Source organism: Salminus brasiliensis, chromosome 1 (assembly GCF_030463535.1).
Source record: "Salminus brasiliensis chromosome 1, fSalBra1.hap2, whole genome shotgun sequence".
NCBI classification, from domain to species: Eukaryota; Metazoa; Chordata; class Actinopteri; order Characiformes; family Bryconidae; genus Salminus; species Salminus brasiliensis.
The window spans coordinates 13748980-13776968 of NC_132878.1; the positions used below are offsets into that span (position 1 = coordinate 13748980).

A 27989-nucleotide genomic window follows, 5' to 3' on the forward strand; every position below is an offset into this window, starting at 1 on the left:
GGAGCCTTTCTTCTAGATGAGTATATTTGACAATCACAGGCAGAGTGATCAACACAAAGTATGGACTTTTATTCATTTGTCGTTTACAGCATTTACAGTCCTTCACTTACAGTCACACACTTGAACAATAACAGTTTTAACAGATTCTTGCTTTGCTCTGGATACCAAATTGTTATGTAACATGTAACTTATACACAAAGTATTGGACTTTGAACTAAATTTGAAGTAAAAGTCTCTTTTTGTGAACTGCCTCCCCAGTCTGGAATTCATCTCTCTCCACTGTCTGCACTTTTGCATAAAAAACACTGCTTACATGGAACACTGAATGAACAAACACACACACACACACACACACACACACACACACACACACGCACGGTAAACAATGTATGAACACAATTGTCAATGCGCCCTCACTACTGTGAAACGAATAACCTGTAGATAAATTCCAGACTCCTTTAGTAGGTAGTCCCTGTGCCAAACAGTCTTGCAAGAAAACTGTTTAATAGTATATACAGGTTTTCACTATGAACACCATGCAGGCCCATTAGTTTGACATTCCACGTCAATTACAATTTCCAGTGAACTTATGCAAATCTAGCCATAAAGATGTAATGATAACCATTGATAATTTGCATTACTAAGTTGCATTACCACAACAGAACTGACAACAACTATTTACAGAAAGAGGTCTCTACAAAAAGGCAAAACAATCCTAATGTAATGTCACTGACAGGTGTGAGATGCTAGAAATTGTTTCCATTTGTATCATGTATTCCTGGTACAATAACCCATGTTTGAATAAATGTCATTGATTAGGTGATTTATTATTTATTAGGATCTTATTTAACTTAACAATAGAGGAATCCAAATGTACACAGTTGCAAATTTGAGCTAGTAAGTTTCTGTTGTGTTTACAGTAATGTTTTGTAGACAGCAAAGCATCCCTTACATTTTTGCAATTTTCTTTTGTATTTGACGTGTTTTAGAACATGCACAGTGAATTTTGGACAACTCTGATCAAATGACAAATTTTGCTGATTTTTAATACACCAAATGTTAAAATATGAAAATGTTTTATAAAAGAAAATCAGCAAAAGCTATTTCACAGTTACTTTATCGTAACTTAAAAAAAAAACAAATTTTGTAGAGTCTTCAGAACTTAACTTGTAATTTGTTTGCTGACTCATTAGGACTGGTTTGACTCTTCAACAATCATGGGCTCCTCTAAGCAGCTGGTAGAGCATCACCTTACAAAAAGGTGTCAAAGTGCTTTCAGCTAAGACATTAAGGGAACTGTGGATGTCAGATGCTAGATCTCAAAGACCAAGAAAAGTCTTTCAACTCACTCGATGACCAGAAAGGCAAAGCGAAACCTCTATATGACGGCAAAATTCTGCAGAAAGGTGCAATCTGCAATGTACAACCTTATCAACAACCTCATTACAACTAACGTCTGAAATATGAAACACAACATCTATATAAACCACAAGATGTTCTAAAACAAGCACTGTTTATAATAATTCTTTTCTTTTCTACTTCTATTACCAAAGAATAGCCTCACCAGTTTGTACAGAAGTCCCTGTTGTTACTGAATAATAGACCTTAGCGTGTAATACTCCTTGCTGCTTGAGGTTAAACTTGTTGGCAGGCAGGAAACTTTGGTTTGATGGAAGAATGGATTCCACAAAATATCAGCCAATTCTAGAACAATTCTACAACAGGCAATACATCGCAACATCCACCATCGTCTACCATGATGGCAAGGTCCTCATAATTCCCTGATGTAAACATTGATAAAAATGAGTTTCATCAATGTGATCTGAAACAAGCTGTGCGTGCAACACAGCCCAAGAATACTGCAGAGCTACTCGTGTTCAGAAAGGAAGAGTGGGTGAAAACTGCTAAAAATAGAAAGGACTTTCTTATCATTTGCAAGCTGTGATATTTGCCAAAGAAGGTGTTACTAAGTACTGATTTAGTAACCTTTAAACATGCCACAATTTATTTTCTTCTGTTTGGTTTAATAAAAAATCAAGACATATAATTATGTATCAAGTAACTGTGTATTAACAAGTGCAGAACAGTTTTATTTATAAAAGTAGTTTGCTTAAAATTTTGCATGTACTTAATTCATTTCCAAAATCAACAAAGTACTGTATGTCCTTTTTCCAGACTTGCCCAGACTTCAACATTTTACTGACTGTCAAATATGGATATATTCAATGACATACCCAGACAGTTTGCCAGTTGTGTAATTGTGTAATTACCTTTAACAGCATAGCAATAACTGTAGCCTATTAAAATCTTAAAGCTAAACAATCATAATGTTAAAGTTTGCATGGACAGTAAGAGTATAGGATTTGAATCGTGAGGATTCTGTAAGTTTAAAGGTTTTCAAAGCCTCTTTTGGTGTGCTTTTAAGACAGCCTTGCAGGCATGGCTCTAGACCAGCTCAACTACCTAAATCCTTAAGTACGCCTGTCTAAAAACTAAATAAATAATAAAATAAAAATAAAAAAAATGCAAAGCTCTGGGTTGTCAGAGAATATAGTCTCACTTCACTGCCTTTTTAGAACAGAAGACAAGCAAGCTATATGCATCAGAACCCTTTTCTCTATTTATAGAAACACACTTATAAATGTTTTAAAAGTTAACTGCTGTGCAGCTGTCACATTAAAGTGACAATGTTTTCATGTGCACGTCACTATAATACAAGCTGGGCTAGTATTTGTGGAAAACAGAGCAGTTCACCTTGTCCACATAGCAACCGTAAAGCTTGCTTTGTTACACACAAGGTAGAAACCGGACTGTTAGTTAGTCAGCAGCTACATGAAAATGAAACAAAAGTGTAGTATTGGTGGTGTAGTCTGGTCTGAAGAAGTGGGATACACCGTGAGTAGCTGGTAGCAAAGCTTCTCTAGCTAGTACATACTGATGAAATAACAACAATTAGCTAGCTCATAGCTCATGGACCCATAACCAACTGATCTGTCCATCAGTTACTTTGTTCAGTTGTTCGGTTGTTTTGCACATGCAACTCTACTGTACTCTTTAACTTTCTTTACTGTTTTTTTTTACTTCTGAATCTTACAACCTGCCATGAAAACACCCCAAACAGACATGTACATGTATATAGTGGTATACACTATGTGGATATGTCCATTAATGGATATTTTCCATTAATATCTTAACCCTGATTTCCACAATCGCAAGTGAATGTCCAGGTTGGTGGAACCATCTCCAACAAATCCTTTTCAGATCTGCACTCAGGAATTTCTAGTGGTTCTTTGTATTAGCCAATCCAACAAGTTCTGTTAAACTAACCTTTTTTTATATGGGCACAGATCAGCTACCAGCTGTAGTCCATCATGATCACTAACAGGAGGTTAAGAGGCCTTGGCCATGGCCAGTTAAAAGACCTTTTGGAACTTTCTACACCACTGAATTAATCACCTAAGAGGGTGGGCGTTTTTATATTTTAGGCTCAGTATGTATAATTTGAGAGTTGAAAGCCTAATATAATGATAATGTTAATATCCTATTCCCACTTACCATCTTGTGAACTTGTGAGTTTTAATGTTTATTAAGAGGCTGGAGCTTGGGTAACCTCAGTTGGCAAACCGAATAAATCTGGATATACATGGTGCTGAAAAGCTCTGTTTACCCAGAGACTTTCATTCATTTGCCAACATTTTGGCATTAGAAGAAAGTTCCTAGCAAACATGGACAGGCACAGGAAGCTAGGCACACTTCTAGGTGTTATAGGACCACTGAGTAAATCCCATTGAAATGAAAATGTGCTCTTTGCAGGTGTTATAGTTCCTATGCCACTATGGTGGTTACCTTCCTCTTAGCCCTGTACAGTGTACAGTTGGTGAGATTGGCTCAAATTAAAGGTCTCAGTGACCATCTAAACATCTAAACTGAGCTTACAGTTTTGTGAGCACACAATGGCTACTGTGTAATAAAAAAGTCTTGCAATCTGCCAATGAACAAAACTTGCAATTTGCCAATGATCGGGCCAATAGTTGTTGTGCCACTCACAACTCACAGGAACCTTTAAAACCTTTCATTTGGATTTTAGGAAAAACAAAAGAGTAACATTTGATGGTAAGGATGGACCATTCTTAACCATCTGGACCGTATCGCAATCTTTAAGTAACAGGAACAAAATGTAGAAATAACAGTAGGAATCATGGGGGTTATGGCCCGGACTTCACATGACTATTTCACACGTACAATAAATATTTACATCTTTACAATATTTTGAAAATAGCACACAGGTTATTTTAGCAGCAGTTAGAGTAAACAGACCATGTGTGTAAACGTCATCTTTTCAGTATAAGCAATCTAGAAAGTTACATCTGTGTGAGGTCACTGTTTTTTTATGTACAAAATAAGCAGCAGAATTTGTAATGAGAGAAAGGGCGCAGGACTGAGACAGAGAGAGAGAGAGTAAGAGAGAGAGAGAGAGAGAGAGAGAGAGAGAGAGAGAGAGAGAGAGAGTGAGTAAGTGTGCCATCCATAATCATCAGATGAAATGGTCAACGACAGTTATGACAGCTGTCCCCTTTGGATCTATTTCCTGACTCATTCAGCTTTTTGAAGCAGACTAAATCTCACTGTCTCTGACAGGCAGCGTTCTCTTTCTTAGAAAACACTAGGAGGGCAGGGTCATTTCATTTTCAATAGGTCATTACAGAGCATGGAAAAGCAAGCAGGGACATGACAGTGAGAATTTGTTGGAAAAATGTCCAAAATTGACAGCATAGTTAAAGATATATCGGTTATTATGACGATAAAGTAGCGGCTGGCAGAACATTTTTTGGGTCGACTCAACTTTTAGTTTAGCCTTAGTTTAGTTTCCCTTGGTCACATTTTTAAGTTCTGCTTCTCAGGTTAGTCAGCAATAAAATCAAGTTGGACAAGATGGGAGTTAACATAAAAACATTAGTAAAAGAGTTGCAGCTGAAATTGATTATTTTGTATTGAGTTCAGTCTGTGTTCCTCTCCTTCAATTACATCCCAGCTTCAGGTCTGGACTCCTCCTATCACACGGGGAAGCCTTCCCATTCAAACTTATGATTTCCTGTCTCTTAAGAATTGCAACACAGAAGAGCTGTAAAACCATGTACGTATCTGTGTCCAAAAAAAACTGAAAAAAAGAAAGTTAACTCATAACTGTGTTTTATGTAGCATAATTTACAGTTCTAGAGTGGTACAGTCTAACTGCCTGCTTATCAAGTGTGAGAAGACCTTAGGTTCAAATCCCAGCAAGAGTTCAGCCCTCCACTGTCAAAAGAAGCTAGGCTGTTACAGTCTGAGGTCATGTGATAGATGGATATTCTAACCTACTGGTGGAAATAAACAGTAAACTAATTGGAGGAAGAAACACTGACTAAGCATATCGCACAATATTTTAGCAATTTCAGCTGCAGCTTATTTACCAATATTTTTAAGTTGGCTCAACTAAATATATATTGTGTGACCTAAATAATAATTGTGAGTTAGGAGGGTTTTGTAAGTAAACTGAATTAAATAAAAATCAGTAACTTTATTATTTTAATTTGGCCTGACTTTTTCAGTGTGCATAATCAATCTGGACTCCTATTGGAATCTGGACTACTGGAATACTGGAATGTCTCCAGACTACTGTAGATTCATTTTTACAAGCCATCAGTAAAAATGCCATACAAAACTTTCATGTAGAAAACACAGATCAGCCATAACATCAGCATCTCTCTAATATTGAGTAGGTTCCCCTCGTGCCACCACAGCAGATCTTACTATTCAAGGCACAAACTCCACAAGCCATCTGAAGGCGTCCTGTGATATCTGGAAGCAAGGCGTTAGCAGCAGATCCTTTAAGTCCTGTAATCTGCGAGGTGGAGCATCCATGTCACCGGTTTACTGGTTGTTGTTTCTTGGACCACTTTTGGTAGGTACTGACCACTGCATATCAGAAAAAACCCACAAGCCTGCCCTGATGTTTCAGTGGTGTCCTGACCCAGTCATCTAGCTATCACAAAAGTGCCTCAGGTCCTTATGGTTGCCCATTTTTCCTGCTTTTAACACCTTTATCACCTTTCAGAACTGACTGTTCACATGCTGCCTAATATATCCACCACTTGCCACTGTAGTGGAATATAACCAATGTTTTTTCACTTCACCTGTACTAATGTTATGGCTGATCAGTATATGTTAATGAGAGTATGCTTTCCAGGCTCTCTACTCAGGCACTCCAGGCTGTGAAAGAGAAGTCCATTCATGACATAAACGAACATGCCCCTATGTATAGTGGCCTTAACATTTACTTGGCATTTCATCAGCTCATTGAGTTGACCTTCTCAAGTCAGAAAAAGCTGCAGTCAATGCTCATGACAGGAAGCATGCCTTGCCAACCAGTGAAATGCATTTCCATTTGAATTAATCCTCAAGAAACTGGCAGAGAGGTCACTGTGCATTGTTAGGACACTGATATAGTGTGATATGACTGCCTGAAAAGTTTGAAGAGAATAAAAGCATAGGACTCTTTGATGACTGCGGTCCATTGAGGATGTTGTCTTACACTGCAATTTAATCAACAGACCATTGTTTTTAAGAAGTCCATAGAATGGTATAATGTATTTCCAGTGTTGACCATTTTGCTGAAACACGGATGATTTGAAGAGCAAAAAGTTCTTTTTTATTCCAATGGTGCCATCTTAAAGGTCATAGATTACCTGTAAACAAAAGAAAAATATTAAATAAGTGTATTTCATCACAAATTTACATTTCATTATGGCAAAGAACAAACGTATTGCCCTAGCTAACCTGTAATCCAAAATGTAGCAAGCAAACAAAGTCAGAAAGCACACGCCAAGTTTTCCAACTTCTGTATAATTTCGTTTTGCAAGGGTTTGTGCTTGTGAATTCATGCATAGTTTCTAAATCAGCAGATGACAGTATGCTTCTGTAACCCAGCAGCATGGTCATTGCCTAGCTGTTGTTATTTTCTGTGGGTGCTGTAGCATTACATTCAAGTCTAAGTCAAGTGGATGTAAAGTGGGCATAGGTCTTATTAAAAGATATAATTGAATTCCCCATTAGGATCACACTATGAAGGCAATGAATAATTACTGAATTAATAACAAACAAAGACAGAAAACAAGATCATAAGGTTGCTCATAGCTATTATGTGCTGGCACACTATCAATAGTTTGAGAAGACTTAAGCAAAACTACATCCAGTATACACACCTTTTCTAGATCCTCCATAATCAGATCCTGTTTTTTCAGGTTCTCCTTCCCAGAAGACTGGCTGCTCTCACCTAGACCTTTCCCATTTCCCACTATTTGAATTCCCTGAACCAAGCCCAGCCCAGGTCTACAAGCCCCAGTTCCAAACTCAGACACCTTGGTCAAGTGCAAGTTTGTGGGTAGAACTGCGTTGCCTTGTACCCGGTGCGAGTAGGTCCTCCTCTTGCCCCGCTGGGCTGAACAAAACTGCAGCTTGAAGGCAATCTGGAAACCTCTGCGAAAGTTCTCGTTGAAAAACCCGTAGATGATAGGGTTGACACTGCTATTGCAGAAGGCCAACCAGTGGGCCAGTGGGTAAACGTAGATGTTGATGACCCGATGCTGGTACTCACTCAGGCTGGCGTAGTCACTCAGCATCATTAGTGTCCACAGAGGGAGCCAGGACAGAATGAAGAGCAAAGCCACGACCAACAACATCTTAATCACACGTTTCTTTTTCCGAGACACTGTGTGAGCTTTGCCTTCATAGGCACCTGCTTTTCTAGAGCCAGACCCATTGGCGGACTCAGAGCCCCCAGCTTGAGCCGTTGCTGGGACAGCCGTCTTGAAGAGCGTAATCCCGATGCGAGCGTACATGATGACAATGAGGGTCAGGGGAGCCAGGTAGATGTTGGCAAAGAGGACAGTGGTGTAGATCTTTCGCATCTCCTGGCTGGGCCAGTTTTCACGACACCAGTAGAAGGGGCGGGTGGCATTGCCGTCACCCAGCAGGATGGAGACTCGGCTCTCTTTGGTGACCTGGAGCATGACGCCTGAGGGACACATGATGGAAATGGCTAGCACCCAGATGATAATGATGATGACAGTGGAGGTGGAGATGGTGAGCTTCTGCTTGAAAGGATAGACAATGCAGCGGAACCTGAGAGAAAGACAGAGAAGGGAGAAATGGGGAAAATAAGTTTTGGACCCTCTTTATTTGGATAGCTCTTGGAAAGCAGTTTACTACAAACTACTGAAAGTCAGTTGATTCATCAGTTGAACATCATTAGGGCTAGGGTTAGGATTAAGATCAGGATTATGTTTAGGACCAAGGTAAGGGTTAGGATTAGATTTTGAGTTGGGATTAGCATTAAGGTTAGGTTTGGGAACGGGGAACAATGTAAGGGTAAGTATTTATAAGATAATAAAAAATTGTTCATTGTGGCATGAAAAACAATCCCATGGTAGTTTTGCCAGTTTATTAGATAAAACCTCTGGAAAACATCATAAAGAAAACAAAACATGAAAGAGTAGTTTTACAGTCTATTTTCTACAGTGTACAGCATGTTAGTTACTTATATTATACCTTATATTTAGGTGAATAGTTAAAAATTAGGAAAGCATCTACAGTGGGATATCCAAATAAAGTGTTACCACAGTTTATGTTAGTCATGTAGGAAAATTCATACACTTAAAAAAAAGAAAATCTGTGTTATTCAACTGAAATAAATGACTTGAATAAACAAGGTATTTTTTGAGCTCAATACATCTAGTAAATTACAAAACTAACTTGTTGCCACCTTAAAATGTTTTTAAGGTGAATTGACATAACATTTGTTGTGTGTGAGTGTTGGGACATGACATCTTCTTAGACATTTTCTCATGGGTGTTATGCAAAATCATGTCAATGGCACATACATACAAAAACTTACCTGTCCACAGCAATGACTACCAAAGTGAAGACTGAAGCAGAAACTGATATTCCTTGTACCATCCCACTCAGCTTGCACACCAAACTTCCAAATGGCCAGCCTGTCAGAAAAACAAAGGCACAGACTTAACAGAGAAGCTCCAGTCATTCTTTTGACATGACGCATGAAACAAGCTCTATTGTTCTCTATTGCTGTTTGTACCATAATTATAAGTGCATTCTCATAGACCTTCAACAGCACTTTGAAGCGTCTTCCATAGCTGTGCTCCCTCACAAGCTCAGATGTTGACTCACAGATGTGGATAAGCTGAAAACCCAGGTAAGCATAATCAACTTTTCAACTTGGATGAAACACTGATGAAATATGAAAACTGCAGACAGCTCTTACTCTTTTTCTCTCTCACGCTCACTGTCACACATTTCTGCTCTTTCCCCTATCTGTCTTTTAGTGTTTTTCAATTACTGACACCACTTAGAGGAAATCCCCCAACTCCTTTAGACTGCTGCCACTCTATATGCCTCAGGGTTACTGAAGAGGCAAAACATAATTCTCAGTAAGTGTGAGTGTGTTTTTAATAAATGCTTCTGAAAGTAAGAAGGACCCATAGGAATTGTTACAGTGGCTGATTAGATTCTCAGACTGAGCCTGACGGATAGCCTCAGTGCTGGTAAGAATGATGTAATGTGCTGAGGACACTAGGCAAAGACTACAGCAAAGACAGAGCAAAAAAAATAACGAGCCTGACAAATGAGAAAAAGTGAGGGAGCGATCAAGAAAGCGATCAAGAGAGAGTTGAGGCTTTTATCTCTTTTATATCCAAGTTCACATCTACTTCAAGAGGAGGGGAACCTTGCACTTGCAAGAGCATTTCAGACACCCCCAGATACTTTTGGGAGAACATAGGAGTTCAAATAGTACATTCAGATAGATACATTTAAAGCAACACTGGAAAAAAACACTTTGAAATCGATACCATCGCGAGACTACAGGAGATCCAACATGGCGGCGCCATGCTACTGAAAGGCAAAACACGGATAAACTAAGACGCTACTGGACAGAACACCTTCTCAATGAAACTCTGAATAGCACTTTTGGTTTCCTGGATGATTACTATAATCGGCTGTGCATCATGAGCACCATGAGCAACCCAAGAAAGCAACTGCGACACGATTGCTCCTCGATACGGAGGAAGACACGATCACTACATCTCGGGTCATTCTGCTCCACTCTATCAATGAGAAACTTGCTATGCTCGAAATGATGCATGCCAACATAAAAGAACTCAAAACACATCTTAAGTTCACCCAGTCACAGAAACAGACAGCACTATTAAACCAATAAAATGAGGCGAAAGTACATATTTTAGATTCAGACTCAGAAAACAAAAAGCATGCAGACTTAGGAATGTGGCTTTAAGTGTGCAAGGCAGTGCAATCAGAAAAATGCCTAAAAAGACACTTTGCAGCTGAGAATTAGACAGGTCACTCACAGTCTCTTGCTTCATAAATGACAACAAATGCTTTTTGTACAATCACTGCATAGTGCATGGCATTGAATGGCTTATATGCTGTTGTGTGATGTTTTTGGTATGTTATGGATGATAAAAGCTTGCTTTAAAATCTACATTTTCTAGCGCTTCCTGGAGCATACAAGTTCTTCAAAAAACACACTCCCTCAAGATATGAACTTGGAGCCAGACCTTAACAAATGATCCATTAGCGCTATGAATGTTGTCATGAATTGGAAATACTTCTTCAGTCCTGGGGTCTCTGATCACTGGACATTTCTTTCAGTGGTCAAATTTCAGTCACCAGCTATGAAACTTGCTGAGTGTAAATTATAAAACTTCTGAAACTTCATCATGTCATCACTGTTGAATGATATTTGCCTCCTTAAACGTCTGCTAAGGCTGAACTATACCTAAATATAGGGCAATGCAGTATGAACAGAAATGTGTATATTGTAAGCAATTTGCATTGTACAATCATCAATGTAAAAAACCCAGAATTTAAAATATAGGTATTTTCAACAATAATATAATAATGCAACAAAGTCATATTACCGTAATAAAAAGTAAGCTGCTGGTTAATGATATTTCCTCTAATATTGCAATCTTAAGCTCATGCACTGAAAGTAGCGATGGGTTCATTTTAAATCAGGCACAAACAAAATAGGATCCACCATAGGATGAATTTTAAAAGGTATATGGAATGAAGTGACGTATCACCCTTATGTATACCATCACATAATCAACTATTTCAATAACTGCTTTTTGCTTAAATTTGTCCATAAGATTCAAGTTGTGTTTTTAAATGCAGATTTGTTCACAGCTTTGCTCTTATTATGGATCCCACTGTCCTTGTAAACTGAACAAATCCCAAATAGTAAAACATTAGTGAATGTGAAAATCCCAAAATAAAGGATAACATTGTCCAACATTTAAGGGGTTTTTACTTACCTGTGATAATGTTATCCACCAGGGTGGTGGGCATGCAGAAAATACCAACCAGCAGGTCACTGATTGCCAGATTGAGGATGAACAGGTTGGTGACGGTGCGCATGCTTTTGCTCCTCAGCACAATGAAGCACACCACCCCATTGCCTACCATACACACAACAAAGATGAGGAGGTAGGACATGATAAAGATGGCTGATACGGAGGGCTCATGAAGGTAGAAGTCCACATAAGTAATGTTGGGGCCGGGCAATTGATGATAAAGACTTGAGTCCAGTGAAAAGTTCTTAAAGTTCTCCAAAGTAGACAGTGGCACAGAGGACACAGTTGAGTTGAACTTTGGGGGCTTCATCGCCATTTTATAGCCTGCAGGAGAGATATATATTAATGTGTGGCGTGTGTCATCATAAAAGTACAAATAGAAACAATACACAGTTTATTAGGAACATTAACTAAACAGCTTCAGTGCTTCATGGCAAAAGATGTTGGAAACATTTCCCACAATATTACACCAACTCCACCAGCCCAGACCGTTGACACAAGGATGGATTTATGCTTGAGATCCTGCCGTCTGTGTCCCTTAGTAGAAAATCAGCAGATCATGCTACATTTTTTTACAGTTTTCAACTGTCCAGTTTTGGTGGGCTTGTGCTCACTACAGCCTCAGCCTTCTGTTCTTGGCAGACAAAAGTGGAACCAGACACGGTCTTCTGTTGTTGCAGCGCATCAACCTTAACCTCTTAAAAAAAAAAAAAAAAAACATTCTCTTAACATTCCCAGGCTTATTACACACTAAGGCGTATTACTCAGTACCTACAGGGACCTGATGTGTTATGCATTCTTGGGTGCTTTTTTGTTCAGAGTGGTTCTCTGAATTACCAGAGGCTTTCTATTTAGCTCAAAGCAGTCTGGACATTCGTTGTTGAGCTCTCTCATCAAGGGGGCATTTCTGTCTGCAGAACTGTGGCTCACTGGATGTTTTTCCTTTTTTACACCATTCTGACTAAGCTCTAAAGACTGTTGTGCTGAACATTACTGAGTGTTTATCATTGATTCCCAATAAAAAAATCCAAAGAAACACTCAAACTAGCCAATCTGGCAGCAAAAATCAAGTCATTCTGAGGGCCGATGATTTCTGAAGCTGCTGGCCTGTATCTTCATAATCTATGAAGGTGAAAAAAAAAGGTGAAATACTGTATATGCAGACATTTGATTCATCAGTCACATTGTAGTTGGATTTAGATTTCCTGGAGCTTTCAAACTACGTTAATGCTTTGTGGATGTGAGTTTGAGTGTGTGTATATGACTTAAATACAGTGCACAGGGGAAAAAATCCTAATATTTACAATTCTACCTATATCTCTTCGGAGAGACGTTGAGAAATGTCACTAGGAAAGTCACCACACATTCACTCTGGTATAGCTGTCACACACACACATAAATAACACATTCCTAACGATGCTTTTGCACAGTGGGAGTCGTAAAAGATGCATTAGCTGGTCTGAACAAGAATGAAGCAACCAACATAGGGACCTGGAAAACACTGGACCAAAGACGTTATCATGGTAATAGCACCCCCACTCTCTTTCTCTCTCTCGCACACATACACACACCTGCTACTTTTTGAGAATTTAAACATCACCGTATCCGATTTCTTCAGAGGAACTTTACATATCCTGATGTGACACAGCCTGAGGCACGGAAGCTTTGTATGTACTGTATTTTTCAATAGTAAAAGCTCCAGCTGTGCTTTCCTGTTGGATCTGCATTGCCCTGCCTAACTGCCTCTACCAACTCCATGCACTTTACTCTACTGATCGACAATTTTCTTTACTATTTACTTTTTACCCTTACTATTTACCTTTACTATTTTTAGAAGCTTCCTAGTAGCACAAAAATGCTTTTACAATTGCTTCTCTGCAACAATGAAAGCACTCCTCCTGAAAGCACCATTTGGGACTGACACATTAACAACACACTCACTAATGCTACGCACGCATAGGCAAAGACTACATTAGCAATATACACTGATCAGTCATATCATTAGTACCACTGACAGGCAGCAAATGATAAAAACAGTGTTAAAAACAGGAGAAATAGGCAACCATAAGCATCTGACCCACTTTCACTAGGACCAAACTGGGATGCCTAGGCGACTGGATCAGAGCATTTTCAAAACATTAGCCAGGTCTTGCAGGGTGTTCCCGGTGTGCAGTGGTCAGTATCTACCTAAAGTGCTCCAAGAAAGGATAACCTGTAAGCCGGTGACAGGGTCATGGGCAAATATAGCTCACTGATGCGGTCCATGGAGGCCCCACCTCACAACTTACAGGATCTGCTGCTAATGTCTTGGTATACCACAAGGTAAACCACAGGACACCTTCGGATGTCTTTCAGAAAATCCATGCCTCAAATGGCCAGATCTGTTGTGGCAGAACAAGGGGGACCCACTTAACATTAGGTGGGTGGTGCTAATGTTATAGCTGATCAGTGTATGCAGGCTATGTGACCTTGCCCCATGTTTTCTAGCTGTAAATGGGAACTATGCTGTTGATAATATTTTGCATTTTGTAACCGACGTCTCAATAGTCAACAATGATCCACCACCATGTTTAACAGCACAGAAAAGCCCCTAAAAGATCTTGAAACGAAAATACTTTTAAGAGACTTTCTAAGACCTTTTCTAGAGTGACCTCAACATTAGAGACAGTACAACATTGGCTTTGGGTCACTTCTGCTCCTTAGGACAAGGCAAGTATACAGAGTGTTAAGGGAATTGCTACTGGATACAAAAGCAGGCACAGGTGGAAACGCTGTTTTAGCATTTAATATACGATTGTCTCTGCAACGCTTCTGGTAGTGATGGTCTGCAACAATATAGCAGGGGTCATAAAACAGTCAAGTGCACAGTGCAGCCATGAGTCATTAAGACTTGAATGAAATAAGGGTTATAAATTATTGAGCCTCCTGGTGTGAATAATTTTGTACCCTCAGATGGCATCTGTGCCTCTTGTGGTCTCCTGTGGTCTTTTGTGGATAATGTAAATGTGGTGGTACAAATACTGAAACATCTGTAGAGCCAGTTTTATTCTAGGCTAAATGGTCTTGATTCTAGTTAGCCATAGGTTTTGTTTGCGCTAAAGACAGCTCATTAAGCGTTGTTTTCTATACCATGTAGACTCGAGAACACAAGAGTTCACCAGTCAGAATGTAACATTTGATAAATTGCCTATGTGGCTAGACAACTCTGAAAGCATCTGCCTGATTCATATAAAATGAGAAGAGATGTTTGAAGCTGCCGGCAGTCTAGTTCCACTCTACTGCAATGTTTGGATCTCTACACTCTGTAGTGGGTCTACTCATCTCTGAACACTGCTAATGGTAAGCATGATTCTGAAATTAAAAAAAAATGTAACATAAAAAAACAGTTGACATTTATCTCTCATAATGTGAAATACAATGTGTAGATTGAGGAGATTTTTGACCACAGTAATCACTGGTCTGGCTAAATCTGGAGTTAGAAAACTCAGTAAGTTCTGCATTTCTTATTTTCACTGAGGACTGACTGATACAACAAAGTACACAAGCTTCCACAGGGATGGAATGAAAAAATAGCACTGAATAAAGTCTGAGAAAGTAGGTTACCAAACAATTTTGTTCTTCACACAAATGAAAGAGTAGAAGTACATACCCAGTCTAATTATTGGTAATGGAAGAAAGTTTTGTGACAGCATTTCAGGTAAAATGAACAATATCAGAACACAATATTGATCTATACTGGTTTGTTATCTGGGTGCTTGCACAACCTGACAATCAATAATTGGGCGCTTTCAGTTTTCAGACTGTGCCTGAAAGTCTGCTACATCCTGTTTCTTCTGCAAACTGATAATAAAATGCAGTTTATTACCACTGTAACAAACTACCTTCACTACTTCAATTATTAATTATTCAATTATTAAACTTCACTGTCAATTTCAGAACTTTTATAAATAATATTTTGGATAAACTATTTTCACTAGATGAATTAATGTGAGATAACCAGTGAAGTATAAATTATTAATTTAGCTTCTCTGAAAGTATCAATAAAGCAAAAGACCTTGTTGTGATGTATTATTAATCACCTAAGAACAATGTTCTGTGAAAGGTGAACTGAGCTTTGATGGACACTCTTCTTTGAGCAGCAGTAGCTCTGATGGTAAATTTCCATGCTCCTTTAGCCATTGCCTGGAGAATATAAGTGACTGATGATAACATTAGGTGTCTTATTTGGACATTGTAAGGCTAGGATTTTAAAAGTACTTGTACACCATAGAATTCACATTGTTTAGGTGGTCAAATTCAACAATTCTGAAAATGTGTTCTTAATATCAAAATTGAGTCGAGCTTCGGTTGATTTTTTTTTCTTGACTGAACCGTGTTTACTACCAAAATAGAGTCAACAACAGCAGTTAGTCCAAGCGCTACAGATAAGATTCAGTAATGTATTTAATGAGTGCAAGGCTTTCCACACGAGGAGCAGGTTGACTATACATTGTATAGTTGAGTATACAGGTAGAAATGATAATAAGCTAACCTGACTTTTTACATTCTATTATTGCCACTTAATAAAAACATACAGTTCTTACATTTCATAGTTCATACAGTACTATGGCTCACTAAATGCTCTTTGCAGTTGGTATAGCCTGCAAATGTACTAGCTTTTATGAAAGGCTTTCGACAATGATTGACATTTCAGCTCGGTGAGGTTGACCTCAGTGATCCACACAAGCTTTCAAGTTCATGATTCACAGCGACCTCATCAGTAGATGCATCTTTTGATTTCCCTGGAGAGTTTAAGGTAAAATCAGCCACAACCGAAACATGCATTTCTCTCTCTTTTTTATTTACAATAATAATGATCCTGAACATCAGGGTTCATAGTAAACATATTATATATTATTATAGTGAAAGTTCTCATATTGCAGAAATATTAATGCAACCATTTTAGCACTGAAGGGCAGCAATGGCTTAAAGATATGTGGCCATGGGACCGTAAGGTTGTTGGTTTAGTCTCCTGTACTAGCAGAAAGTGGGGGCGGGGGAGTGAATGAACAGCACATTGTCATCCCTCAACCTTCATGGCTTCATGGCCATTGAGCAAGGCATATAACCCTGCAACTTCCCAGTGCTGAGGTGGCTATCCACTGCTTTCACTGCCCTACTTAATTTTAATCCTATAACAATTTACTACAGATTTTCTGTCAGCCCTGTGAGATTTTCTGTCCTCTTTTAATCTGAACAGGGCTACAGAGAGAAAACATACCTTCCACTAATCTGTCTTTATGGCAAAATCTTTTTTTTTTTTTTAACATGAATTTATGAGGGGCATTGGGGATAATAGTTTCAGCAGAACTATCATCCTTTTCTCACTATGACACTAAGAGCACTAACTGCTAGCTACAGTATAATGAACCAGATGTGTATCGAAGGACACATCCTTGCTATGTTCAGCTGGTTTGGTAGCGCAACAGCTGTTTGCCATTACAAGGTGATTTGATTTGAATTGTAGAGTCTTTGCCTTTGGCCAGGCTTACGTTCTCTGTCTCAGAACATGCCATCCTTGACAAGGCATGTTGTGTTGCAGCTGTAGACAGCAGGATTTGTTACAAAATCATCAGAACACTGCCATAACAAAACACTCTCAACAACACAAAGCTCCCATTCTCTCCTCAAAGTCTATCTGGTGTGTTTTTTTAATTTGGAAAATTTCATTTTTATTATATGTGAATAAAAAAAATAGAGGAAGTTGTCACTTAAAAAGACAATCTCAGGGTTTCAGTGTCAATCTACTTTTTTGCTGTCTTTTTTCGTTGTTCTATTGCCACTCAATAAAAACATACAGCTCAGAGATATTTGCTACATAATTATTATTTGATAATGAATACATGGCTCACTAAATGCTCTGTGCAGTTGGTACAGTCCGCAAATGTACTAGCTTTTGTGAAAGGCTCTCAGCAATGATTGACACTTCCGCTCGGTGAGGATGACCTCAGTGATCCACACAAGCTTTCAAGTTCATGATTCACAGCGACCTCATCAGTAGATGCATCAGTAGATGCATGATTTATGGCAACCTCTTCAGTGGAGGTTTAATGCATCTTTGCATCCCTGCACTCCCTGCAGAGGTAAAGGTGAACACTGGAGATAAAAGTTCTCCACTACTCCACTACTGGGTTTAAATTAGCAGATGTGAACCATGGACTAACACTGTAAGTGCCACATTATGTAGTCGTTGGGGGGAGGCTGTGTGGAAATCTGAGAACACTTCCACTGGGAATGATATATTCGGCCAGGAAATCAGTTGCTTTCACACACATTTTAAGAGCCACTGGCAATTTTACTACTTACTCTTTTATGACACTAACTGGAAAAGTAGCTCCATATCATTATTCTGTGCACCAGACAGAGAAATTATTATAGTAATATACAGGTTGGTGCAGCTGAAGGTAAAAATGTGGATCAGTTACATTTTTATAAGCATTCTAATGTCATTGGTATTACAAATAAAACCATTTACTGTTAAATGAACCACTACTTAGATAGTAAGAGTCGTCTGCATTCTCAAACTTTAGCGCCAAACGTTTTTCAAGGAACATCTAACCTATTCTGATGCATTTTGGAAACAAGTCCCATCAAAATATATATATATATATATATATATATATATATATATATATATATATATATATTTTGTCCACAATCAGCAAAGGTATGATTGGAGAAAAAATAGAGAGGGATGAATTCAATTTAATTCAATTTAAACTTTATTAGAAACACATACAATAATCAGCACAGATTAAAATGATACAAAACTAACAACCAAACAATAAATGTTAGCAAATTTAAGTGAATATTAAAAGTCTTGGATAGATTCATAAAAATTATCCCAGTTTCTAAGATTTTGCTTTGTTAAGTTTAGATGTTAGGTATTTCATTCAAACTATATTTTGAAAACTAGAGATGCAAGATTTCATAAAAGTTAATAATTTAAAGATTGAGGGGAAAAGGCTGTAAAACATACCATTAAAATAATTTGCTTAATCAAAGAAATTTGAGAAGAAATGTAGAAGACATTAATGTGGCGAGAGTTGTATGCTTACATTAAGTAGTTTAGATAATATATTCACTGCAGAAATCCATATGTCTGCTACTTAGGGACGTTTTCAGAAAGTATGGATAATATATAGATAGATAGATAATTGTACCAGGTGCTGAGTTACTGTATCTAAATATCTTTGTTTGTAGGACTCACATAACCAAATCCTTTACTTCTAAAATGCTGGCCCATGTCCATACATGCATTATTCTAGGTATCGTTAACTTTTTAGTAGAACACAGTCCATTTTTGCCCAACAGAATCCGTTCATTGACAATATGATGGCAACACTGGCTCTCAAACTGTTTACTCTGAACCTGGGAGCCAGCATGGAGAAAAAGGCATTAATAACTGGAAGGTGAGTAATGACGGCAGGGAGAGATAAATTGAGGCTGATTAACAATAGAGCTTACACTGCTTCCAGAGCAGCTTCATCATTGTGTCTTAAACAAAAGCTTTGAAAGAGATAAAACCCAAAGAGGAATGAGAACCTTTCCACACATTTTCACAATGTGTAAGCTGGAAATAGGAAGTACAGAGAGTTAGTCCTGAATAGATTCATGATATTTCTGTAACATAGCTCTGAAGCGCAATGTAACTGATGACTGAGTATGAGCTGAAAAAAGGTACTAAGATAGATCTAATATAGATACACATTATATGTCCAAATGTTTGTGGACACCCATCCTAATGAATACATTCAGGTACTTGCACCCATCGCTGACACAGATATGCAAATGCACGCACACGCAGCTTGTCTAGTCCTTGTTGTTATAATAAATATTATTATATATTATATCTATATCTATATTAATATTATGATATAGATATCATATCATATATATATGATATAATAGGATTGTTTGGAGCAGATAAATAAACATGAATCTACTAGCACCATGCCTAATGCCATGTAAGGGAAGGGGTAGAAAGGAACTGTGTTCTCTGGAAAGATGGATGGTGTTCCATCTAGTTCTTTTGGGATGAGTTGGGAATAAAGTGGGGTGGTGATCATCCAACATTCTTATCTGAACAGTAGGGACAGTTCCTCCAAGAAAAGCAGGATAAACTCTTTTTAATACCCTTAATGGAAGAAACAATGAAGGAGCAGGTGTCCCAAAACCTTTGTCCATATAGATCGTTTGACTTTCTTTCTAAATCTAATTAGGATATATGGAGTAATTATGGAGTTGACCTAGTATTTCTTGTGTCTGGTGTTGACCAGATGACGATGGTTCCCTCTTTTGAGTCATGGTTCCTCTCAGTGTTGCTTCCTCTTGCTATTAGGAAGTTCTTTTGTTGTTATTGTCATTCTTTTCTTGCTCACTAGATTCTTAGACTTGGATTCCCACCGGGTGTTATACTCAGTATTATTAAACTACATGGCAAGTTTAGATTTTCAATAATAATATGAGAAATGTGACTGTGTTGTTCTAACATATCAGGAGTTAAGGTCAACAACCCCTTTCATGTTAAATAATTGAAAAACACCACCAGAATAACAGAGTATTTTTAGCCTTTGTAGCCATGAGAGTACTTTGAGCTCATTTCCTATGACTAATTCTAAGGCACTTGACAAACAGCAGCCCTGTGAGTCAAGTGGCTTATCAGTTTTTTACACAGGTATGCAGGCAATCCAAACATAAGTAGATGTTCTCTGAACCTGGCCCTGATGTGAAACATGGCTCATGGCCCTCTGTCATTACAAAGCCTTGCATTCATCCTGGTAACAATATGGTCTTTCAAGGCCATACTTAAGACGTCAAATTTTTGGGAATTTCCCCACTGCGGGACTAATAAAGGACTATCTTATCTTATCTTAAATCACCAACATAAATACAAACTGCATATTACTTGTAGTTGCCATAGCAAATCTATTTTTGCTGTATTTATATCTAAAAAATATATAAACAAATAACTTGCAATTGCAATTTACTGCTGTGTTTTTAATGCTTGGCAAGGGTTTTAACCTTCTTGACTACTATGTAGTTTTTAGCTGCTGGGTGTCTTCTTTTCATTGCATATAAGTTGTTTCCTGTTCTCTATTTGGGGCTACATGTGCAATTATAAGAGAGGGTATTCTGCATACTTGTATAAGCAGGTCATGTTCTACACAACTAAGAAAAACCTGTTAAAACCCAAACAGTTAACCCTAAAGGATGACCCTACCAGTGGGATTCAAACAGCATTGTGTACAGCATACAGCTTCAAACCGTGAACCAATGATAAGTTTTAATTCCATTGATTTATCAAATGTGGCCTAACACTAAAGGAAAATTTACCATCAAGCTCTCCCGCTACCCACCTGCTGCTCAGCCTCCAGATACTGCTTCCTGTCTCAGACTGGTTGCCCACCCTCCATTACTGACTACACAGAAGTTTACATGGACACTAACTACAGTGTGTGCAGAATTATTAGGCAAGTTGTATTTGAGAGGATTATTTTTATTATTGAACAACAACTATGTTCTCAATCAACCCAAAAGACTCCTAAATATCAAAGCTTAATATTTTTGGAAGTTGGAGTGGGTTTTTTTTTGATTTGGAGGATCTTAGGAGGATATCTGTTTGTGCAGGTAACTATTACTGTGCAGAATTATTAGGCAACTTTATAAAAAACAAATATATACCCATCTCACTTGTTTATCTTCACCAGGTAAACCAATATAACACAAAATTTAGAAATAAACATTCAAAAACAAACTAAAAACAAATCAGTGACCAATATAACCACCTTTCTTTACGATGACACTCAAAAGCCTTCCATCCATAGATTCTGTCAGTTGCTTGATCTGTTTACGATCAACATTGCGTGCAGCAGACACCACAGCCTCCCAGACACTGTTCAGAGAGGTGTACTGTTTTCCCTCCCTGTAGATCTCACATTTTATGAGGGACCACAGGTTCTCTAAGGGGTTCAGATCAGGTAAACAAGGGAACCATGTCATAATTTTTTCTTCTTTTAGAGCCTTACTGGCCAGCCACGCTGTAGTGTATTTGGATGCATGTGATGGATCTATCTATCTATCTATCTATCTATCTATCAGTACCCCACCTCCACCTTGCTGACGTCTGAGTCGGAGTGGAGCTCTCTGCCCTTTACTGATCCAGCCTCGGGCCCATCAAGAGTCACTCGCTTTTCATCAGTCCATAAAACCTTAGAGAAATCAGTCTTAAGATATTTCTTGGCCCAGTCTTGATGTTTTATCTTATGTTTCTTGTTCAAAGGTGGTCGTTTTTCAGCCTTCCTTACCTTGGCCATGTCCCTGAGTATCGCACATCTTGTGCTTTTTGATACTCCAGTAACGTTGCAGCTCTGAAATATGGCAAAACTGGTGGCAAATGGCATCTTGGCAGCTTCACGCTTGATTTTCCTCAATTCATGGGCAGTTATTTTGCGCCTTTTTTTTTCAACACGTTTCTTGCAACCCTGTTGGCTATTTGCCATGAAACGCTTGATTGTTCGGTGATCACGCTTCAAAAGTTTGGCAATTTCAAGACTGCTGCATCCCTTTGCAAGACATCTCACAATTTTTGACTTTTCAGAGACAGTCAAATCTCTCTTCTGACCCATTTTGCCAAAGGAAAGGAAGTTGCCTAATAATTAAGCACACCTTATATAGGGTGTTGATGTCATTAGACCACACCCCTTCTCATTACAGAGATGCACATCACCTGATTTACATGTCAAGCCACAACTTGCTTGATATGAAAGGAACATTTCTACTGTTCTTATTTTCCATAACACATCTACCAGAGGCAGATTATATCTGCCCAATATTGTTTATTTTTATTCCAATCTTCGATACACTAAGTGCATTATTAATATTGTATGTTGCAGCCTCAATCAAAAGGGAGACATTTTATCTATAGTAAAACATTTGTTAAATAAAAAGATGTAATTGTATCTAAGAAATAATAATAATAACAATGATAATAATAAGAAGAAGTGGAAGAATTGTAGACCGTAAAACTGTGGTATTTTCTGAGATGGTTATTTCTGATCTGATATTCTCTGCATGTACAGCCTGCTGATTTCCACACTGTTCAGCAGAGAGCCGAAGCTGTGTAACAGTCACACACTAGAACTCCAGCTGTGCACATGCTAAAAGAACTTGCTGAGGGCAGGCTGTTACAGACAGCCTGAACTCTGTAGAGAAAGACTCTCCCTATATATATTTTTTATTTAGGAATGTCAATTAATTCAGAATTAAGGGCAGAGAGACTCCCTTTTAGCGTACACACTTAGAAATCTAGTGTTGGGTTCACTGTTATTTGTCCAATTTATTAAATGGACACATACAGTTTTCTAAAAAGGTTTTGGCATCCCTGGTCAAATTACATGTATTTTTTGTTGTTGTTGTTGTTTTTACATTCACTACTGCACCCCAAATATGTACTTAATTGTCTGGTAAACCAATAGAACATTTTATAATACTGTTTAGGTTTTTTGCTAAACTATTTTTTTTAACTGCATGTTGAACACATGACTAAGATGTAAGCTTTAAAACTGGGATTTTATTTTAGGAACAGCTCTTGATTTACCCAACAGGATAAGAAACATTTGTTGAAGCTACATTTTTTTTTTACCAATTTAATATTTTAGTAGAGTATATTAATATTTAATATAGACATGCCTTAAAGACAGCACTGAACTCACTGGATTCTGCATTGAGATTTATAACACATGCTTGTTATTTAACTCATCACTGCAAACTCTGCAAAAATTACTGGTTCTTTTACTTCCCTGGTTAAATAAAGATAAAATAAAATTAATAAAAATAAATATAGCAACACACTTCTGCACATAAGCACAATTACTGTTTGCTTATGATTAATTTCAAATATTGCAAACAACATCAACAAAGATAAAGGCATATTAAACATTCATAATATAAGTTAAATTCAGGATATAAATGGGTATCTAGAGTCTTAAATGAGCAGGAAATGCCATGTGTTAAGTTTATTTCATGTAGATGATTTCCTCACATACACACACTCAGAAAATCAAACAGAATGTACTCTTAAGTTTAAATATAAGACCTGGCTTCCTACTGAACCCTGCAGAAAACTACATTAAATGTTTGTGGATAACAACACAGAGCCACTTTAAAGATTCATGACAGCAAATGTAGAGTATTCACACTGTTAAATTTTCAACAGTTCTTCAACAGTACTTCACACCATGACTCAAAGTGCCTATTACAACAATAGATTATTTGCATTTTTATTATTTTCACAAAGCAACAAAAAGAGAGCTCCAAACTGCACACTGATCCATCACCTTCCAAACGTGACTGGAAGTCTTTGTCTCTTTCATTATTGAACATTAATAGATTTGTGACAGTAAACCAAAGAACTTATCTGAGGTCACCACATTGCAAAGGTCATTAAAAACCATGTTCTGCAGTAGTGGGTTTGGTGTCCATACTGACCTAAATCAAAATCCTACTGATGGACATAGATGTCATGCTGATTTCTTTGAGCTGTTCCTTTTCTGGGGCAGTTTAACACAGGGTCAGAATTCTACATACAGTTTAATATTTGGTTTAATGTCATACAAAATGGCACCTTGGCCAGATGTTGTGGTAGCCATCAACAAATGTCTTGCAAAGTTCAAAGAAATTACAGAAAGCCTGATATTGCCATGGCCATCATGTCCATTTTGAGTGTATTCAAACATACAGCCGCAACTCTATAAACATAATTAAACACAGTAAACAAAAGGGCATGCTTTGTTGTGTTGGTGGTTGCAGAATCCTTTACGCTAGGGCTAGGATCAGGTTTAGCAGTGGACCCAATATGACATTCCAACAGATTTTGTGTTATACAATAAGCAATGCCATAGAAGAACCATTTTTGGTTCCACAAAGAACCATGTTTGTAAAGATGATGCTGAGTTGTGTTTAGTGTTTAGAGCCTTGTAAAGGTTTAAAGACCCTTCACAGAGTGCAAAGGTTGTTTTTACTCACATCTTTTACAAACATTGATTTTTTTAGGCAAAGGTCTCAGCTCTATGTCTAAACCTAGTGATCAGGTTTGTTTTAGCAGGAAACCAAATGGTGTAGGACATCAGCACCCCAGGACTGGAACTGATGATCCCTGCTCTAAATGATTTTAGCCATTTATCTGAATAAAAAAAAAAATACTACATATCCACATGTCAACCTTCCTGTCAATGTCCAGGACTAAAATCTTTAAGTCTAGGCTGAAAACCTGTGGTACCACTGTTGGTGTATTCAGGACCATACTTGCCGAAATGCCTTGTAGTGTTTGCATGTGCTACTCACCTACCTGCAGCAGTCCAAGCTTTAGTAAAAATCTGATCATCAGTTTTTAATTAGTACATCCTGCATCATTCTTGGTTTTAGGCATCTGCCTTGAAATTTGATTGAATTTCTAACTGTCATATGTTTTCACATTTGCAAGATCCTGCATGCACCAATCAGCCATTACATTACAATCACCATCCCAATAATGTGTAGAGCTCCCCTTGTGCCACTAAAACAGCTCTGACCCAAGGTATCCTGTAGAATCTGGCACCAAGACAGCAATGCAGCAGACACTTTAAGTTCTGTAAGCTGTGAGGTGAGGCCTCTATAAAGGGCATTAGTGAGTCATTTAGTCGTTGTCAAAGTGTTCGGTTTAAATGCTTGCCCTGCTTTCATGTTTTTCCTGTAGCCTTTTCACTAATGGCCCTCCCCTTGCTAGGGACCATTGTAACAAGATAATCAATGTTACTCGCTTCACTTTACATCAGTGGTTTTAACGTTACAGCTGATTGGTTTATGCACAACATAACCAACAATGCCAATTATAGGCCTGAAAAATCGGTGGTCCCACTAGATGAGCAGTTCTCAAAGCAGTCCTTCAGTGGTCCATGGGGGCACAGAGGACTGGTTTGAGAGTAACAGACTTTTTAGCATCAGGTTACTGGACTCCTTTGTACAACAACCTTTTGTAAGCCCACAAAAGCACATTACATCTCTAAGAAGAACTTCAGTAATACTCAGTACAGCCTAGAAGAAGGTGAGTGTTTCTTTCTCAGAATTCTAACGTGTTTTATGACGTTGTCCTCAGCTTCCTCATTAGTTATTAGCATGCAAAGAGCCATTCGAGCACTGGCAGTAATCTCTCATAAGAAGGGCCATTCAGAGGTGACATCACATTATTCTGCTGTACTTGACAAGATATTATAGAAAACTGCTTATGCAAGAGATGCTTAAACACAAGGCATGGCTTTGGAAGATCCTTTGATTTGTTTGGATGTAACCTAAAAATGTCATGCTCTATCATTTTCACTTAAGGAGAGGATATGGTTGATATTCCACCAAAGGTGGATGGTGAGATTCATATGACTGTTTAAAACCAAATGCATCATCCTTTTCAACAAATACTGGAACAACTATAGAGAGCTACTTAGGAATTGGTCTTTTATAGAATGTGAACTTTTGAGACTATTTTGGTGGAACATCCCTTTAAGCAGAGAATGCTGAACTAAGGCTTGACTTGAGTTAACAGCAAGTGACGAGTTCTTAAATGAACCACTCAAACAGACTCTGGCTTGTCAGTTTGAATGTGAATGAATGAAGTGCTGTAGCACTAGCTGAATAACAAAAAACAAAAGGGCAAAAAATCCAAGCAAAGGGCTGACTCTGTCCTTTCTTTCACCTAAACAATAAGCAACCTGGAACAGGAAATTGATGTAAGAAATGTAGGCCCATGGCTTTGTTTTATAAATTGTGCTGAAAAGTGTACTTCTTTTTTTTCATAATCCTTTACTGGGACACATAGAAGAAGAAATGGAATCCTATATTATAATCAACCGAACCCAAAGAATCAGCCTGGCTCTTAACTGGCATTGCATATGTTTACATCTCAGTTTGATGATTTAGCTGATCTACTAGCATGATCAACAAGAACAAGCTTGTTGAAAAGCATGACCATCATGACTATTCTGGTTTACCATCATGACCAGCTTCACCAAACTCGTCTATTAGCTTTATGAACCTAGTCATCCAGTCAGACAACCACCCAAAAGTTGATTAAGTTGGTCATGCTGATAGACCAGCTAGTCCAAGAAAATACACCATTTGGACAAAAGTATTGGGATGCCTGCTTAATTATTGTTTACTTTTAAATCAAGGGTCTTAAAAAGAGATGATCCTGATTTTAGAGCATTGACCCCACCTCATCTCTCACCTCATCCCCCAACTCCACAACTCACAACTCCCAAAAGTACTGAATAAAGCACCATCATTCCTCGATTCCACTGCTCCACAGCTCACAGTTGGTGGGTTTTATACCTCTCTAGTCCAGCCTGGCAGAGTCATGTTTATCAGCACTAGAGAATCCTATTTTATTGGTAATACTTCTCTGCAGGGACTAGCTGTGTGTGTTTGTGTGTGTGTGTGTGTTTGTGTGTGTGTGTGTGTATTTGCAACTCTGTCTCAGCAATGGGTGCAGCTTAAAGTATCTGAGCACATTCATTAGAAGGGCTGTCCACAAACATATAAAGTATGTGCTATGCTGATCAGGAACTAACTATGCTAGTTAACTAGCTGGCTCACCAGCCTAAGGTATGTTTCTGCCAACATGACCAGTTAAAGTCCAGCTTAGAGCAATAAAGTCCAGCTTAGACCATGTGAAATCAGCTTCCAGCTTAAATTGAACTTTTTTGCAGGACATTCTTGGGTTTCCAAAGTTTATGATTATACAACAGGTGGTTTTAGAGCACACCTTTGTGGGGTTTCCAGCTTAAGTACACTCACCCGTTTTAGTAGGTGTTAGAGCAGGGATGTCAGCAAACTGTGATGGACTAATGCCCCCCAGTTCATCACCCCTGCTTAAGAAGATGGAAAACTGTTTGCTTGACTTATTGTGCTGAGCTAGTGCTGCCCCCTGCTGGCTAGAGAGAAAATGACCATCCCACAGTTTTCATGCACGGTAGTTCAGCGGATGTCAGACTTGTCTTCACTGGTCATTAGCTAGCTTTGGAGGGGGGTCACTCTTTTCAAAAAGACAATCAAGAAAATCCCACAGAATGGACTAATGCACTAATTTACTAAAACAATGGGTAAGAGCGAATATTAGATGATTAGCACAATTACAAAGGGCAGAAATGAAAAAAGAAGAACACCAATCTCTGCTAATAAAAAAAGTAAAACGTTAAATAAATGTAATATCAGATACTAGTAAATCATCAGAATATCTGTCTATATGTAGCTTTAACGACAGCTGCCTTTTGGGTTTAGTAAAGAGGCCAATAGAAAGTCAACCCACCTTATTTTTTGATGATCTTGTGTTGGGAAATTCTTATCTTTTGTTGTTTTTCTCAAGATAATCAAAAATCAAAAGTCCACATATAGACATGGATATTCCTCTCAGGATGGATTCTGCACTCCAGTGGATGAGCACTTTTCCCGCTGCGTTTCACAGGGAACCACGCGAGCTATTTTTTCTCACTC

General features: G+C 38.2%; 1 protein-coding gene across 1 annotated transcript; it reads right to left on the reverse strand.

Moving 5' to 3' along the window:
- Positions 1-71: 71 nt before the first annotated feature.
- Positions 72-27917, reverse strand: LOC140549078 (neuropeptide FF receptor 2). Its single transcript, XM_072672358.1, has 5 exons — positions 27805-27917; positions 11391-11753; positions 8933-9032; positions 7242-8160; positions 72-6725 (listed from the first exon to the last, which is right to left on the reverse strand). The coding sequence occupies exons 2-5, from the start codon at positions 11743-11745 to the stop codon at positions 6708-6710; spliced, it is 1392 nt and encodes a 463-aa protein (XP_072528459.1). The 5' UTR covers positions 11746-11753; positions 27805-27917; the 3' UTR covers positions 72-6707.
- Between the last annotated feature and the right edge of the window lie 72 nt (positions 27918-27989).